General features: G+C 37.6%; 1 protein-coding gene and 1 non-coding gene across 10 annotated transcripts in view; one reads left to right on the top strand and one right to left on the bottom strand.

Moving 5' to 3' along the window:
• The window catches only part of LOC110044394 (androglobin-like), a 45,930-nt gene that overhangs the window by 23,425 nt on the left and 3,562 nt on the right, over window positions 1–18,943 (bottom strand). For 4 of the 9 annotated variants that reach the window (XM_089283333.1, XM_089283331.1, XM_089283332.1 and 1 more), the window contains exons 3-16: window positions 14,619–14,742; window positions 13,859–13,909; window positions 13,491–13,589; window positions 13,259–13,339; window positions 11,336–11,620; window positions 10,680–10,819; window positions 10,123–10,212; window positions 9,828–10,051; window positions 9,005–9,117; window positions 6,181–6,449; window positions 5,457–5,631; window positions 4,466–4,802; window positions 3,010–3,301; window positions 2,353–2,416 (exon numbers count right to left, since the gene is read on the bottom strand). In XM_089283333.1, the coding sequence (XP_089139459.1) occupies window positions 2,353–2,416; window positions 3,010–3,301; window positions 4,466–4,802; window positions 5,457–5,631; window positions 6,181–6,449; window positions 9,005–9,117; window positions 9,828–10,051; window positions 10,123–10,212; window positions 10,680–10,819; window positions 11,336–11,620; window positions 13,259–13,339; window positions 13,491–13,589; window positions 13,859–13,909; window positions 14,619–14,742 (2,344 nt within the window). Of the gene's footprint in view, window positions 1–2,352; window positions 2,417–3,009; window positions 3,302–4,465; window positions 4,803–5,456; window positions 5,632–6,180; window positions 6,450–9,004; window positions 9,118–9,827; window positions 10,052–10,122; window positions 10,213–10,679; window positions 10,820–11,335; window positions 11,621–13,258; window positions 13,340–13,490; window positions 13,590–13,858; window positions 13,910–14,618; window positions 14,743–15,065; window positions 15,273–16,782; window positions 16,976–17,726; window positions 18,317–18,718; window positions 18,904–18,943 lie in introns of those variants that run through there. The other 5 variants (XM_089283338.1, XM_089283334.1, XM_089283335.1 and 2 more) reach the window with 4 other exon arrangements.
• Window positions 13,108–13,180, top strand: Trnat-ggu (transfer RNA threonine (anticodon GGU)). The gene has a single exon. It is a non-coding gene; the product is annotated as a tRNA-Thr (tRNA).

The following is an 18,943-nucleotide window of genomic DNA, read 5'->3' on the forward strand; positions in this document are numbered from 1 at the left end:
CAAGGACCCGGGTATTGACTGTTTTGCGTGTTGTATGTCATTGTTCGGCTTAGTTCAACATAAGACATAAAAACATATCTTGCAATAGAAATGAGCCCAAAAAATGCACAAACACATGACAAATTACAGAGGCGTCAAACTATGCAGATAACATCAGAAATCATGCAGACCTATGACCTCTAAAAAGTCACGGCTCAACTATACTTAAAATTCCTCCTTATAACACATCATGAAGATCCCTTCATAGATACAAGTGAAGCAACAAAAAGGGCGAGGGACCGAACAGAGAACGGCAAATGTACAAATGTCACGAACCGTAGAAGTCGTGTAAGGCTTGAACTTCAGACGTACAGAGAAATACCAGCAACTGATGAGATCCACATGGAGGATCAAAACCATGGTCTTGCCTGAGTCAAGCCGAACACTAGTAGTAAATACAACACGCAAAACAGTCAATAGACTTGCGCGTAAACTTACTTTTACGTGGCGAATAAATTGTAATTATCGGTAACTGTCGACAGAGGGTCCCCTATACTTTTTTCGTGACGCGTGAATGGGCATTTTTGCTTTGCGTGAAACGTGAATTAGGATTTACTTTTTCCGTGATTCGTGAAAATATCTTATCTACACTTTTCTGTCCTCGGGAAACTGGTTTTTAATTTTTTCCCATGATCCGTGAAATATGCATTTACCTGCGCCTGATTTGTGAACCACCGACTTTTGCGGGAATAATTTTTCACTTTTTTTTTGAGATTTTAGCGTCATAAAGCTCGTAAACTTGTTCAGAAGTGTTTTTAAAAGTTAGTAGGCTAGCGTCTTAGCTCTACAGACAAAACGGTTACAGAAAGTTTCCTAGCTACTCTAGGTTACGCATTGAAGAGAGTGCCACTCAATTCTGTGGTTTGTGCGTCGATAGTTTTTAGCAATATGAAAGCTGGTTAATTACTATTACGGTAGTCCACAGTTTATGTTTATGTTCAGAGTTAATGTGCTTCGCGTAAGCAGGCATTCATTAAAGGGACACCATGTACTTGAGCGCAAAACAATGTGGTGATTTTTTGTGTTTCGTCATTAAAAAATCTTTAACATGATTGTTGAACTTGTTTTCAAATATCCACAAGGTTTATTTCTAATTTTTAAAGGTATGCAAACCAGAGATGATTGTATATTGTAAGGTCGATTAAAGGAACAATAATGTGACCATAGTGTACGCAACCCGGCACACAGTTTCTCTCTGTGTGTTTCTTTTTGTGTGTGTAGTGGGGGTGGGCGGGGGGGCGGGGGGGGGGGGGTTAAGCAAGAGACCATAGGTTAAGGGATAAGGGGGGGGAGGGGCTATAAAAGAAATCCTTGGTATCTGGATAAGGGTAGGGGGCTATAGAAAGAGACGGTAGTCTCAAGTTATTTTAGTGGGTCCCTTATATGTATAATAGTTTTGACCACTTCCCTAAGGAAATGAGTAGTCAGTTAGGATTTCCTGCTTTGACAGCGGAGATTATTTCATGGTAGATTATGACGGGTAGGTAATTAAAGGCAAGAAATACGTTATGTCGCGTTATAAAGATAACGCTTCAAGGGAATGAACAAATGGGCACAAACTGTTGAAAGAAAGAGTTCCAGGGAAATGTAGCATTAGTCATTGAACATTAAGAGTCATAACAGACTAGACTTAAAAAGAGGTTAAGAATTTCTGCCACGAAGACTAGAAAATCTCCAGCATGCACTAAAAGCTGATGATATCAAGGACAGGAAAAGATAGAAAAACAACAGAGAAAGAGAGAGAAGAAGATACATGTACCTCTGAAGGGCTTGAGACCTCCAGCTCAGAAGTTATAGATTGGTTTAGAGAAGAACGACACTTTTGAACATGAGAGGAAAAGAACAAATTAATGAATTGAAGTTAATGATGAGTTAGTGAGTTACAATGTTACGAATTAGTATTGATTTCGGTACAATGATGAGTAATCAAAGTTAAATACAACAAAAAAGTTCAGTTTCGAGTCCTGGCCGGGGACACTGTGTTGTGTTCCACCCAGCTGTACAAATGGACACTGGCAAATTTAATGCTGGGGGTAACCCCTGCGATGAACTAGCATGCCATCCAGGGGGAGTAGAAATATCCCTAGTCACTTCATGCAACAGAAACCGGGATAAGCTCCGGCCTGCTGGGCTACTTGGCTCGTATGCTACTCAATTATTGAACTGATGTAGTCTACCTTCAAGTTAGAAAGTGGTTTGAGTTCATTCATTAGCATCAAGGGAAGATGTTTCTAATGAAAACAAAAACCCACGAACACATTCACATGTGATAAGCAGTTTTATAAGAGACTGGAATAAAAGGTCACTGCCTACCTTTAACTCAGAGTTTCCTTTAGAGTAATTGTATGTATTAGGTTTGTGGAATATATACAGATGTCTGCAAAAAAAAAAAAAAGAAAAGATACTTCGTAAAACAAGGACTGGAAATTTATAGCTAAACTATGTGATGTATATAACCACTCTTCTTTATACAACCCCATTTGACATTTCACCCACAAACAAAACAAGTGAGTTTCCATGTATAGATGAAATTTCTGGTTCATTCTTTTCTAATACTGTTTATGCAATTAAGTTTGTGAATGCAATCCTTTTGATCTCAAAGTCACACAAATATTATTATGCAAAATACCAAAAGACAAACAAGACCATTTGGATGGTAACATCCAGGTGGGGATACCCTGAGGGCAGTTGGCATAAGAGAAACCAAATGCCCACAGGGCAAGGTGGGGACCACACTAGGCTATGATTTCATCCAAAAAAACAAGAAAGCTACCTTGCTCAGCATAATACATACTCGGGTAAACAGTACCAAATGAAAGTACTGCTCAACAGCTTTCAATTGAATGGTTGCATATTAGGGTTTCATCCACAGACAAAAACAAACTATAACAAAATTACAGTGTAGCTTTGATTCTGGAGTGACTAAGGTAAGCCCATGAAAAGTGCAAACACACAGTAAAATTTCCTAACCTAAAGCATTTGCAGAAGTCAGCATATTCCATCCATATTTTCTTGTCTTTGTTGCTGTCTTCCTTGGTCTTGTCACCATCCTCTGTCTTATCCCCCTCAGTCTTCTCATCATTCATTTCTCCATCTGTACCCTCCCCAGGTGTCTTGTCTCCCTCATTAATAGCACAGGTAGCAAGATCAACCACAGGGCATTTGTCCTCACGAATAGGGTCAACTTTGTGCAGTGATTCTCTTACTGCTTCTATTTTCACTCCTTTGTCGACCCTGGACATTCGCCTTGACTCTGGAGGAGCTGCAAGGTAAGTTATAAATGACATTTAGCCAAGATGATCAAAGGGAGATCGATGCTGAGCTAATCCAGGATTGGCACCAAAATTGAATTCAGGTTTTTTTGTAGTTATCAATCATGGTTTCTCTTGGTTATTTCCATCTGACATTTTAAACATTGGGTTTTCAATTGACTTACTTCATTCCCAGAGGTGCAGGAGCAAAGGCCTAGTGGTTAGTGACCTGGACTCCAGATCAAGTGGTCTGGGTTTGAGTCCTGGCCAGCCGGAGTCATTGTATTGTGTTTACGGACAAGACACTTTACTGTCACAGTACCTCTCTCCACCCACGTGTATAAATGGGTACCGGCAAATTAATGCTCGGGGGCTAACCCTGCAATGAACTAGCAACTATCCAGAGAGGAGTAGAAATACTCTTAGTGGCTTCGTGCTTTAGAAACTGGCATAAGCTGTGGCTGTATGGGCCATTGGCCTGACAAAGACTTAACCTTTATCATTCCCAGAAACAAAAAGCCCTCAAATAATCACACCTTCCCCTGTCCTCCTCCAACAACAACAACAACAACAGTTTATTTCTACTACTGTAACCAACTAAAAGAATTTACAAGATTATAATTATAAATAAATAAATAAATAAACAGTACAGTACATACAGTAGTGGGACACCCAAAATAACTAAAAAGCTAAACTAGTTGCGTGACCGTAATTATAATAATTAAAAATGTGAGAGTCAGGAAAGAGACACAACAAATACATTGGTACACATAAATATCATAAACTTGGCACCAGAGTAAATATACAAAACAAAACAAAATAAAATTAATTAATTAATTAATTAAGCCTCTGGAATCATTGTTCAGCTCTAATTTCATTCCAAATACTGGTCCTGTAGTGAAGACCTAGTTTTACACTTTACATCACGATGGTATTCATTTGAAAAAACGCTAAGTTAGTTTTAGTTGTATATCACAATATTTAGAAAATCTTATCGATGAAAATTGCATTATTCTTACGTGCACATAAAAAATTTCCCTTTAAAGTTATTTATGCCTTTTTTTTTAAATTTCTTCTGATACAAGATGCTAGGCCTGTTCAAAAATAAACTCTACCAAAACCAACACAACAAAAGACAACTTTTGCACAAAACTCAAAATAATGTAGTTTCTTACTTTTAGTCAAGTCTCCAGGCTTCTCCATCCTAGACATTCTTCTTCCTTTTGGCGAGAGCCCACCAGACTTGTTCCTTTCAGGCTTGTCAATCACACTCAGCTTACTCCCCACTCTACTCTTACTTTCTGCAGACTTAGGTAGCTTATCTTTTTCTCCTCTGTCACTTTTTGCCGACTTTTCTCTCTCTTTTGTCTTCAAAGAGTCCTTGTTGGATGGTCGATCTCGAAGGTTTTCTTGGCTATCTTTGCTTTCTCTAATTTGTTCCCTTTCTTTGTCATGGTCTGGTTTGGTCTCCTCACCTTCTAGCCTTAGTGTTGGGCTCCTGGGTTTATAATCCTTAACAAATAAAGTAAAATGGACAATCAACTTCTAAAATTGGAATACTGCTTAAAATCAGACTGGGTATGTAAAGTTTTGTTTTCCAACAACTTGTCAGAAAGAAGCATTTTTACAACTGGGTAAAAAAGGGTTATGTAGCACTTAAAGACGGTGTCTACTACATTGTAAATACAAAGGTTTTTGCACCAGGTTAGGACCACGCAGAAAAAGTAGATCTTTGCAAGGGCTACTGGAATCCCTGAAGAAAAACTGGGGTAGCCATGCATTTTTTCGAGATAATTAGCCTTAAATCTCAACAAAAAAGCTGACATCAGCATTTTTCTGAAAAAAGAGGGAAATGATATTTCTTCACAGATTTCCTTAGAATTCGCCTTTACAGACAGAAAAGCAAACACATTTATAAAGATCTTAAAAACACATAGTAAATGGTAACATAAAAACCATTTTTGGTATGCTTTGAATACCAAAATTGTTGCAACAATAATGATAAGTAATTAAAATTATATACAAACAATACTTAAAACTAAACTGACTAATGCAACTCTGATGTCTTCCGGGAAAGTGGAAATTGCCCAGACTTGACTCATACTTGCATACATGTATAACTGGTCATTCCTCTTAAACTGCATATACTGAATTACCCACACACACCTCTTTAATGGCTGTAGCATCCTCAGTTCCTCCCTCTTTCTTCTCAGTTGTGGTTTTCTCAGTTCCTTCCTGCCCCTCTCCACCATCCTTCTTTTCTTCATCATCTTTATCTCCTTCTTCCAGTATTTCACCCATTGGCTTCTCAGGACGGAATTTCAACCACCTAACAGGGGTCCTAAAAGCATTTTTTTTTTCTCAAGATGGGAAAAAGTTACCTACAGCATTTTAACAATCTTCAGGAGCTTGGATGTGCTCCATCTGTAATGATATTGCAATTGACTAACAGCACACAACAAAACACTGCTGAAACTAATTACAGTTTAAACTTCTACGTACAGAAATAATGCTAATACAATACTCAATAGTACGAACAATACTCGGGGTGGGAGGGAAGTTAACAATGGGTCGTGGATGGAGGAGAAGTTAACAATGTATTTACTTTTTCATTGTGTCCATGACAGAACATACATCATTGTTTACTTTGAAGAGTTTACATTATTTTGTACTCTCATACATGTTAAGATAAAAAGAAAAGACGCCAAGCTGCCCTGCAAATCACTGATCATAAACTGATTTCAGGTAAGAAGGGTTATACATGTAAGTACTTACTGTTGTTATTCTATTTTCTAGGAGCTCAGGTGTCACTGATGAACTAATGTAGTTCTCATGCATTGTGATAGTATACATTTCAATGCAAAATTTAGTTTATTTGATTTAATCTTACCTTGCTCTGCTGACAGGAATGGGACTGACTTTATGGTTAAGAAAAGGAGACACAATTTCCAAGAACTGTGGCTCTTTTGGAGGCTCTGGGGGAGTCAGCGCTGGCTCCACTGGCTGCTTCTTCTTCTTCTGCCGAATAAGCTTCCACCGTGGGATCTGTACAGGAGGTGGAGGTGGAACCAGGGGGCAGTCTCTTGCTGTCGTTAACATGACAGGATGGGGGTGGTTATGAGACAGTCCAGACTGCCTCAGTTTCTCAGACGCATCAGCCTGCAAGGACACAGGGAACATGTCAGTGATCTAGATTTTTGTTTTGTTGCCTGTCTGTCAGTATCACTGTATGTGATAACTAATCCTGACTGAGTAAGATTAAAGAAAGAGCACAATTAAACTCTAAAACTGTTAGTATAATCAGTCTCTGATGTATTGAGTAGAGAACAGATGCTAAAAGTAATTTTAAAATCCCACTCTAAGAGGAGGAAATGGGGGAGTTCTGAACACCGCAACACCGCAAAAAAAAATTAACGAACAGCGCATCACCACAAGAAAAGTCAAGGAAACACTGTCACCACAACTCGTATTTTTAGCGCCATGATTCGTTCATCTACACTTAAAACAATACTTTTATACCTCAACAATCTTCCACAAAATAAACATATCACAACGCTTTTCATTGCGCATGTGTCAATACTGCTGATGCCCGTAAATCAGTTTTCTTGGTCTTGTGAAAAAACCTTGCGGGAAGCTAGGAAGCGGACAAAGAAAAAAGAGACGAGCCAGGTCAAATTTAGGTTTGAGAATGGTAAATCAAAAGACCCCAGCACCGCAAACAATTTCACTTCACCAAACACCGCAGCATGAAAAACACAAACATCGCACACCGCAGGGCTTGAGATCACCACAACACCGCAACTTTAGATTTTATTCAGCGCATCACTGCATTAAAAAACATCAACACCACAACACCGCAAATGCCCATGTCCCCCTCCTCTAAAGTAACATATTTGAACAAGATGCATTCTATGTACATGTACATGTAGAGCACTCATTCTATGATTTATCCATACACGCATGTATTTATCTGAGTCACAGTAAATATTGCCTAATCACTAACTTTATTAATTCATTCAAGCGAAACATGAGCAAGTAGAGTATGTAACCTCTAGTCAAAAATAAAGAAATTCAGTCAATCTACCGTGAGGTGCAGTTGGCTCATGGTTAATGTGCTTGTCTCTGGATCGAGTGGTCTGGGTTCGAACCGTGGCTGGGGACATAATTTTGTATTCTTGGGCAAGACACTTCACTCTCACAGTGCCTCTCTCCACCCAGGTGTATAAATTGCTAGTTTTCAGCGTCACACAATTTAAAATAGATCAAAATAAAAATCAAAACCGGTCAATACATAAAGTCCAGAATCTGGGAAATGAAAGAAGGTAAATATGCAAAGACTCTCGCCAAAATTCTGGTCACAGCAATTTTTCTTATGCAAGATATGCGGAGAAATTTTTTACCCAAATTTATTGAGATTTGTATGGAGACGCCATGCTGGTGCCCATTCGTATGGGCACCAACATGGTGGCCGGAAACCAACAGAAACATCTGTCACTGAGTTTTGCTACAAAAACGTGAATTTACCCCTCAAGCAACTCTAAAACATTAAAATAATAATGTTTCTAAGACATGAACTGTTCAGATAGCCAAGTTCCCCGAAATAAGTCACTTTTTTTAACCATCATGACACCTCTCTAGGCCATCATGTAAATGCCGCATCACACAAAAGCTTAGAAATTCAAGTGTAGTGTATCACAAAACCAAGAACCCATTCGGAGCAAAAATTTGTATGAATATTAGTTTTCAGCTGCTCTTATGCATCATTTAAAGTGCCTATGAAGTAAAAAGTAATTGCTGCTTATTTGACAGGCTTTTCAAAGTAAAGAAGAATGGCGTTTCCCTTTTTGGAATATCTTTTTTCGTTCTAGAGATATTTACGTTTTTGTATCATGCAAATGAGGAAAGTGAGACGTCATAGGTGGTTCCACTTGAACAGTAAAACACTGAATCAAGAATATCTCTAGAAATATTGGAGCAGTGTTCTTCAAACTTGGCACCACAAATGTGCATCACAAAAGAAACAGAATGACACCTTCTGTGTTGTTGCCATGGCAACACTTTTGGCTCCAGTCTCTTTCTGTGAAAAACCAAATATGCCAATTTGCAACCCTTCGAAAAGGGACAGAGGGTCTTGCTCGGAACACACGTGATTCCCATATTGTTTTAACTCTCCCCATTAGATTGTTGGGAGTGGATGATCCTTGTTTAAGATAAAATCTGGTAATGTTAGTTTTAATTAAAACAGGACCAGCGGCATAACTGTTGTCATGGTGACGGCACAATGGGTGTCATTTTGATTCTTTTGTGATTTACATTACAGGTGCCAAGTTTAAAGAACACTGCTTTAATATTTCTAGAGATATTCTTGATTGAGTGTTGAACTGTTTTAGTGGAACCACCTATGACGTCATCACTTATAATACAAAAACGTGAATATCTCTAAAACGAAAAAAGATATTCCAAAAAGGAAAACGTCATCCTTCTTTACTTTGAAAAGCCTTTCAAATCAACGGCAATTATTTTTTACTTCATAGGCACTTTAAGTAAAATCTCAGGAAGATCAATAGTTTTGTAGTTTGAATTTTGGTGACGTCATGTGAAAACCAGCTATAGATACTGGCAAAATTAATGCTGAGGGTAACCCTGCGATGGGCCTTACTGTGTGACCAGGAACAATCAAAATGACCACACTTTAACGTAACGATTCTACTCACCATTTCTTTAAGAACAGAATGTCTCATTGGTGTATTTGGTGGATGGGAGTAACTGGCAAAAATAACAAATTCTGGCTCCTTTGGGACCTCCACAGGATTTACAGCTGGAATGGCTGGAATCAAACAAAGTATGATAATTACATCTACAGTGCTGCATGGAACATGGAACGTTTTCATTTGGTATTTGTATGTGTATGGAATACTAATCTTTTTAACACTGTTGGTGAGGTTTGTGTAGAAGCTGCTTGCCTGAATATAGTTTCAAAAACACAAAATGCAAAACTCTTTTGCAAAATCACAAATTTTCTTATTTTTTCACCCTCAGCAAATTTCAGATTTACTCAAGTCACCTCTAGGGTCATGTTAATTACACAAATGGGAAGGGATGGGTACAGGTGCAGGCAGAGTGTTAGGACAAGCACAGCTCTCGATACGGGGGCAGTAACAGTATAGTTATTAAATCACTAGCTTTGTGAGTGGGCAAGATGAACCGAATCCTACACTATGATTGGCTACCCAAGCCCCATCTTGCCTGCTCAGGATTATCCATTGTGTCCTGCAAAAACATAGCATTCTTTTTCCATATGATAAATCCTTTACCATATTGACCAAGCTTGTTCGGTCAAAATGGATATTGGCCTAATTCTTTTTTTGCGTGTTTGTGGACCTCCACTCTGTCTAGGGTGATAAACATGCAAAAAAGGGACTTGTCCAATATCCAGCCATCTTGACTTCATGCTTGGTCAATAACCCATAGGTAACTGTATGGGAGGGAGCATATGCATTTCTGGCAGAGTGCAAATCAGGACAACTGAACCAATACCTTTGTCCTTGTCTTTATCTTTGGACTTGTTGTCTCTGTCAGCTTTCTCAGACTGGGCTTGTCCTTTGTCAGACTTTGTTGATTTTCTCTCTTTGTCCTTATCATCCTTTTTCTTACCCTCTGTGCTTGTCTGTTTCTTCTCCTCTGGTGGTGGAGTGTTCTCTAGTTTCCAACGTGGCAAGGCTTGGAGAAGGAGCTTCCAAATTTCAACAGTGTTGCCACACCTTCACAGGGGCAAAAATGACATAAGCTACCTTTACTCTTTGCAGTATTTGCAAAACAAGACTTTTATTACCTCAGAGGGATAATTTCTGGTAACCACCCTGTCAAAGCATGAACCACAGTAAAGTCACCAAACTCACAGGCATTATAACCACCAGCATAACTGAAAAGGAAAAAAGGAAATCAGAACCAAATGATCTTTACAAACATCACAAAAAGTAGTGCTGAATTTTTTTTAATAGAAATATTTCAACTTAGAAGTTATAAACCTCTCGCATGCATTACCAACAAGTTACAAATTCAAGGTAGCTATCTCCTGAAAGAAGTAACCCTCCCCAAATAGTACACCTGTTATCCACCTTTCAAACAACCTAGGCCTGCTGTACAGTAAATTCTTTCCAACAAGAGTTATCCTTTCAGCTGTCTACATGTCGAAAATAGTTTAATTTATTTATAGATGTAGATCGGGTGACCTGTGGTATACCCATATCATAGCAATATTACAATGTAAAGAAGGCTGCTTAATTTGAAACAAATGATGGCTGTTACTCTTAGAACTTTACGGCACTCTCAAGTTTACATCATTCATTTTATAAGAATTTCAGAGAGCAAATAGTCAAAGTTACTTACTCTAATGAAGCTACTTTTATGAGAGCTTTGGACAGTAACATAGGCCAGAGCTCATGTTCATTAGGCGTGGCTGGTAACAAAAGTTTACCATCTTCGTCAAATGGCATCCAGTCATCAACTGTTACTTTCCGCCAAGTACCCTAAGTAGACAAAGTGTAAGTTTAACTTCAGAATTCAACTAGTGTACCATTGCTTTTATACTAGCAGCCTGCACATGGACATGCTGGTGTTAGCTTTCACATGAAGGTCTGATGATAAAACCCTTGTGTGAGTATGTGACCAAATGAAAACTATTGAGAAGTACTGTCATGTAATACTTTTCAATCTTGTGCTGTTCAAAATTGTTCCTACCAAGTGCACATAAAATTATGGATGAAACCATTAAACACAAGTACACCTGTACCATTCAAATGACAGCTAACAAGCAGTACTTTCATATGTTTCTGTAATTTACTATTATGGGTTGTATTTCAGCATCCTCATTGCTTAATTAGCACAGTAGTGCTTAAGACTTTGACACCTAAACAAAGCGATTTATGCTGCATAAGGGGGTTCTTAAGCTTCATAACAAGTGGAAGAAACCTCATTTGAGTGCTTTTGGGAATTCAGAGGCTCATACAAAACATTTGCTTTGTCTTTTGCAGGTGCTAACTTACCATCCAAAAGATCCTAACACAGTATTTTCCTCCAGGGTTGTAGACAGGCAGAGGACTTCCTTTTGTCTTCTCTTTCGGCCAGATGTGACCCCAAGGTTTCCAAGTGTTGTCTTCTAACAATGCATCTTTGTCTTTTTCTCTGTCTTTATCTTTCTCTTTGTCCTTCTCTTTGTCTCCTTTGTTACTCTCTTTGACATCTTTTGCACCCTTCACAGTCTCTACTGGCTCAACCTTGAAGTGCTGCTTCCACAAGCAAGTCACCTGACCTATTATCCAACGAAGTAACTACAAACACAGAAGTTAAACTACAATCAGATATCCATAACAGTTATTTACTACAATAAACATGTACACCTTATAACACCTCTCCACCACAAGACATGATTAACTTATTCTGGAATATGAGTCCTCTCTTTACTAATTAATGGTACATTGTATCTGTTACAAATTAAAGGGGTTGGAGTTTCCATATTTTCTTGAATTCACACTGCCATCAAATGAGAGCAGCACATGACAGCAATAAAAATTAATAAGAACTGCTCTGCTAGAAAAAACCCTATACATGCTAATGCCCTTGTCATGGGCTCTAACAAATCACCTATTCAAAGAGGCTTATGCTCTTCATAATGACTGGATTCTGATATGATTAAGTTTTGGTTGAAGTTAATAACTGTTACCATTTTGGATAACAAAACGATTTGTTACATAATGTACATCTTACTTAAAACATTTTCTCAGACCTGGCTGATCTTGTGGTTGAATCATGCACACTTAGGAATCCCTTGTGGAATGAACATTTTACTTTATTTACAACATTAAGTCAATCATGAGGCAGAAACATTTTCACAGTAATTCTCAAACTCATTAAATAATTCATCAAGTTAAAACATAAGCATAGATTTTGACAATTTTATTTCTCCATTAACTCCTTAGTTTTTGTTTTGATTGAGACAATTTATCAAACACTTGAGACAGCTTTTGATTGGCTACCCAAACACCTCAAATTTCGTCCGATGCACATCGTAATTTTATCTCTCTTCTCAGTGTTTGGGTATCACAAATGAAACACTCTCTCTCTCATGTTTAATTCACTATATTACTTCACATACCTCACTGTGAAGTTTATATGAAATAATTCATATATGAACTGCGGTTGTAGATGAAAGTGAAGAATGATCATCGCAGCTAATTTTCCAATTTAAGCAATTAGAAAGAAGAAGCCTGAAAAAATCAGGGCTTCAACGGGATTCGAACCCATGACCTCCGCGATACCGGTGCAATGCTCTACCAACTGAGCTATGAAGCCACACATTGGGAGCGAGGTCAATTAATTGAGTTCATATCTTCCCATGAGGAGTGAAATGATGTGAAGTTAAAGTACAAGGACAAGACTGCGATGATCATTCTTCACTTTCATCTACAACTGCAGTTCATATATGAATTATTTCATATAAACTTCACATCATTTCACTCCTCACGGGAAGATATGAACTCAATTAATTGACCTTGCTCTCAATGTGTGGCTTCATAGCCCAGTTGGTAGAGCATCGCACCGGTATCGCGGAGGTCACGGGTTCGAATCCCATTGAAGCCCTGATTTTTTCAGGCTTCTTCTTTCCAATTGCTTAAATTGGAAAATTAACTGCGATGATCATTCTTCACTTTCATCTAAAACCGCAGTTCATATATGAATTATTTCATATAAACTTCACATCATTTCACTCCTCACAGGAAGATATGAACTCAATTAATTGACCTCGTTCCCAATGTGTGGCTTCATAGCTCAGTTGGTAGAGCATCGCACCGGTATTGCGGAGGTCACGGGTTCGAATCCCGTTGAAGCCCTAATTTTTTCAGGCTTCTTCTTTCCAATTGCTTAAATTGGAAAAGTAACTGCGATGATCATTCTTCACTTTCACATACCTCACTGTTCGTCAAATGATCGTTCACAGAAAGCAAGTCGACTCCCTCTGTCAGACTCTTTGGGTCTACAACAACTGGTGTCTGTAGAGAAAAAAATGAAAATAATTTTATTAGTAAAAGACCTTTAGCAATAGAATTCATTAGTTTGATTGATATAATGAGTTTAAAGATAATTTTGCGCTAATAATTCATTTAACTATATTGAACAGAAATAAGCCTGTGGTACGTGTACCTTATCCAGTATAAACTCAACAGGTCTCTTCCAGTGATCCACATTACATTTTATGGAAGCTGGTAAATCTACCCTTCCTTCAGGGTCTTCATAAGGATGCTGTAACAGTCAAGATAAGACGGGATGTAAAAAAGATGTAAATTGTCGATTATTTATAATTACAATAATAATTTATGATTCTAATAACTTTTCATACATAATTCAAGGTATTAGGTTCAGCTCATGAAAAGTTTTTTTTTTTCAGCTTGGCAAGAGATTTTGTTTCATAGGTCAGGTGTGATAAGGCATGAGTTCAAAGTTTTCAACCCACAGACATTTCTTTGCAAGTCAGACACTATTATGAACAGAAGATTGTTCATTTGACTCACCAGATTTGGACTTTTCCCTTTTTCCTTTTCTTTTGCTTTGTGCGCTGTATCCTGGAACATAAGAAAGCAAAGATCAGTAACATTCAATGCTAGCCAATTCTGTCATGGTATATGAGATGCAATGTGTTATAATCACAGAAAATATTCATGCCCCTCCCCAGGGTTTTTTGGGGGGGTTGTAACCCCCCCCCCCCCCCCCCCTCAATCCCTCTGGAAAGTCTGGTTTTGGTTCATACTTAAACTTACCTTTAAAAATTTGGGCTTTTGAAACCCCCTCCCTTTGGAATTTCCAACAACCCTAGCCTCCTAAGGGTGGGTATGGATATTTTCTGGAACCACGCATTGAGAAAAGACTTTTTGTAATAGTCATGCTCCAGTTGTACAAACGTAAATGTAAAATAATAGGTAAATTTATACAAACTGTGGGGCCTGCATCACTTATGTCCAGTACTACATGTTTACAGAACTTACATGTAACAACTATAAGGTACAAATCATGTACAATTGGCATAATTTTAATATAAACTTTAATGCTTTTAGATGTGGTGTCATACTTGAATTTACTTCTTTGGGAAAGGACTTGGACTTGGTAAGTATTCGAATTACTCAGTATCTTGGTAATTGCTACTCTTAGGGTTGCCATGGAATAGGAATACCTTTCATCTTGCTCAAACCATATTTGCTCCACCATATCTAATGCACTCTCCTGATTCAAGCTAATTTATTGGTACCAGTTTAATGTTCTTTCAAATTGACTTACCCATTTTTCCTGATTTATGTCCTGCTCAGTCCATTCAGGCCAAATAACTATGGGTAGCTTGGCCTTCTTGCTTTTTTCATCTTTTTCATTTAGTGATCCTACAACACTAGGTGCAGTGGATTGCCTAAAACAACACAAGAAATTATGTCTCAAGTAAGCAAAGGTTAGAAGTCAATTAAAACGAAACTACAGCGTAAGTGTTACATTGTTCTGAGAAGGTACAAACTGTACAGTCATAATCAATCAATACCAGTAATGTAGAGAACTGAACAGATTCCTTGTTTCAATAAACATATTCAATACAAGGATAAAATGGGTATGCCATAAACACAAATCTGCAAAAATTAAATCAATGAATCAAAGTGATCTGGTAATTCAGGAAGTCCTACAATAAAATCTACATAAAATTACACCAACCAACAGGACAAACATGCAATGTAGTATCACCTTCGTGTTCTAGTGTATCCAGGATTAAGCAAACTAGCCATTTTGAGTAAAAACTGATTACAAAATACACAAGTCTGTGTTTGATACAGGGACTCTTGAAGACACTGATACTCAACAAATAAGACTACTGTTAACTGTAGATTTTAGAACAGTGAGTGTATCTTAGCAACTCAACAATTCAGCAACTAGTTAGAAATATGTTAACAGCTAAGACAAATTTACATATGTCTCCAGCAAAATTCTGATGCAAGATGAATGAAGTTTTGTTAACTGGACGACTAAAGACCAACAAAATTGTGCAAGTTCAAGTGCTTTCATACGAGGATACTGTGTAACTTAGGGGAGGTTTGCAACAGAGTATTTTCAATAACCAGTACATGTACTGTATGGAATGCACTTAATTAGTTAACAACAAAACCAGACAGTCATTAGGCAGTGTCATTAACAGTTCTAATCCTGTATCACAACATTTTCTTTAGAAACTAATCTGTTTTTTCAGTGGCAATGAACCAGAGGAAACAACCTGATATTAAAAACTTAGTTTCAATTTTGCAGGATGGTTTAGAATTTTCATTTTGCAATTGATACCCAGACATTGCAAATTTTGAAAATTGATTCAACTGAAACCAAAATAACCTATCTGAATTGAGTTTCAAACCAAGTACAGTGTTCATTATCTTCAGCATTCACAGGATTTAGAAGTCTTCTGGTGACTAAAAACAGAAGCTGTCTGCAGGCAGATTACGAGTATTTACAGCAAGGCAAGTTAAATGAGTCAACGTTTTGTACAATTTGTAACTAGAGTATGAGTTAGTCAGCTAAAGATTTTTCATGTTTCAATGTAGTGAACTACATGTTTATAACTTTAGGAACTGAGTTCCTTCAAAGACTAAAGAGTTGGTTACTGACAACCATTGAGACAGATAATTATTTATGAAAAAGAATCGATCAAACTACACATAGGTTTTCGCCAGTGTGTTGAAGCAAGTTCATGATCCAGTTCAATTTTGACAAAGTTCACCCCTAATATTCCCTGTGACCCATGTCATGGGTTTTTCTACCTTGAATAATTCAAGATGCAGAGTCAAAGTTGTAACTCCTTTTGCAATGCTAGAGTTAAAAGAAGTAGACTTGGTGAGAAAAGATATTTTTAATTAATTTTATAGCCTTCTTGCCTTGCAAATTAGATATTTCCCACACACCGCCCCTCTGTTGCTCAAGTGCTATAAAACCTAAATGAAGCACTGCAACAGGTTATTGGTTACATGGCTTTATTACAGTATACTTTATGTTGAATCATGTTTGTGGTACGTTGGAGGTCAAACTGCTAGGCAAAAATTAATGTTGATACCGTTATTAGTTTTCACAGAAAAATTGATGATCAATGCAAATTTGTGTGTACACTAAATACAAAATTCTCAGTGAAAACAGTCACTGTTGAATTGCTGTCAGCCTAGTACAGAATTAACAGGGTCCCCCTAGCCTGCATATCAATTATGTTGAACTGACAGTATTACAAAATTTACTACCAGGCCGGTGGCTTAAGTTTGTCATTTGTACCCATTTGTCTGGCTGAACTCAATCAAACCCAATTGTTTCATTTTGTTTGACTGAGTTCAATTAAGTTCAATCACAGAACAGTTCAAGTTGTTATGTCAGACACAATGACTCTCTGTTAGTCTCTGTTGTTCACCAGTGTTAAAAAAGAGCGACCTACTTATACTTGTAAAGAACAGTCATTTGGGAATTGAAACATCTTGAAATAATTGTTCATCAGTACCAAGATCCTGCAGGACAACAACTAAGAGAGAGAAACAACAATATAACATAGCCATCCCTGGAGAGCAAAAACAACTACCATCATGAAAAAGTTAATACAGTTATACATAACCCATTAGTTACTTATTAATTATGCAGCAAGCCAATCTTTATATAAAGCGGAAAAAATCCTAGTACTGTATTCCATTTTCTTAGTACATTCACAGACATTGTTCATGTACATATTCAATTATGAAGGTTTTTTGTTTGCCTTGTCACAAAGAATCCAAGGTAAACAATAAACACCGGTTTTGATTGTATTTGCACTCTTTATCACTGTATGTTATTACAGCCTAATCAAACATGTCACCAGTTTTGACATGAACTGGAAATATTTCAAGGCAAATATTGTTCACCGATATTTGGAAAATGCACTAAACATGCAGATTTCAAAATTTCTTCGACAGGTTTTAAAATTTCTCTTCAATTAATGCTTTTGTCGATACACAAAAGTTTTGTTGTTGAAAACGTAAAAAGATATCACGGTTGTAAATATTCCACTTAACCAAACACAAGTTGTGTACGAATCTTTTGTGCCTAAATCCGCAGAAATCTCGAAGCTTTAAAATCGATTAGTGTTCTCTGACATAACAGTTGCTGCTTTACAGAGAAAACCTCATGGTTTATAGCTTCCCATTTTCCGAATGTATTCTTTTGGGCTAATCCTTGGCGCCTTCAGAGATTACCAAACGTCGAGAAACCAAGAAAACAATACCTGGTGGTTCTCAACATCCGTGACACATGACATTTGAAATGAACTTTGCATCTTCGCTTTTACACACCTAACCTACAATCAGGTGTTAATTCTGCTCTATTGACTGGGATGAGAAAAAATCAACTTGCCTGAATTTGGCGGAGGACACCGTTGCAAGCCTCAGATCTTTCCAAGGTGTTTGTCCTTTCGAACTCATCTTTGAAAATTTTTTGGCAAGAGCGGTAAACGAATGCCAAAATTATATTAGTTTCCACAAACGCCGAACTGGTTTGTTTGCAAGCTAAATTATAGCCTGTCCTTCCTTGACAGAATTCATTGGATAACGTGCCAAATATCTCTTACGATCACTAAACGATGGTCCCTTTGTCTAATCTCATTTCATTATGGTGTTCTCATGGAAACGGTCCACGGAGCGAACTCCAGTTTTACCCGAAGGAATTCAACACCACAACCTATAATTAGTGCACAACGTCACAAAACGCAACGAGACACTCAAATGAAGTCAAGGACCAATATTTCATGCACAGGAAACACTATGAGATATAACCTAAACGTTTATTAGAGTTTTCTGCATGGAGTCTGTAGTAAAAGAGTGAAAATTGCGGTAACTCATTTTGGGTACAAAAAGTCCGTGTGCATAAGCTCACAAATGAAATTGTCTTTTATCTCGGCGATTTCCATTTATTTTCTAAAAGTTGAGAGCAATTAGCTTAGCGAATGCATTGTTTAGAGTTTTGTCGGTGTATGGGCTGGTAATAAACAATAAAACTCGGTCAAAGATTGAGAAAAACTTGTTGTGTCTAGCGGAGCTTTCACGAGATCATGCCGCCATTTGGGCATCACATAAGCTTATGGTGCTGAGCAGGGTGGCGATAAAATCTAATTTTACGTTTCACTGCTACCAAAGCATTAGCTGTTCTTCAATTTGCAATAAAGTGAAAACTACATCGAAAGTACAATTTTGAGTAATTTCATAGCAATCTTCAGCGCTATAATACAAATAAACTTGTCAGAAATGGACCCGATCGTCGGAAAACTAGAGTTCCCTTATTTTACACATACGCCAGCTGAGCGCAAATTTTGCTTGCCACAGATTGAAATACAAACCAAATTCACTTACTCTGGTATAGTTCTAGCCGCAGAAGCAACTCTTTCTTTAGATTCTTTCTTTTTCATCGCCTTGGAGGCCATGTTTGCCTGAATTTCGAGGATTTTCAAAAGACAAAAGTTGATCTTTGTCAATAATATAAAAGCGGAGCTTTGTTGTCACGTCAACCGAAGGAACTCGATCCAGTACTCCACGGCTAGGTGAAGCACGCTGGCGTGAACAAGTTTACTTTTCTGA

The sequence above is a fragment of the Orbicella faveolata genome, unplaced genomic scaffold (genome assembly GCF_042242905.1).
Source record: "Orbicella faveolata isolate gen_17 unplaced genomic scaffold, um_ofav_v1 contig_12, whole genome shotgun sequence".
NCBI lineage: Eukaryota > Metazoa > Cnidaria > Anthozoa > Scleractinia > Merulinidae > Orbicella > Orbicella faveolata.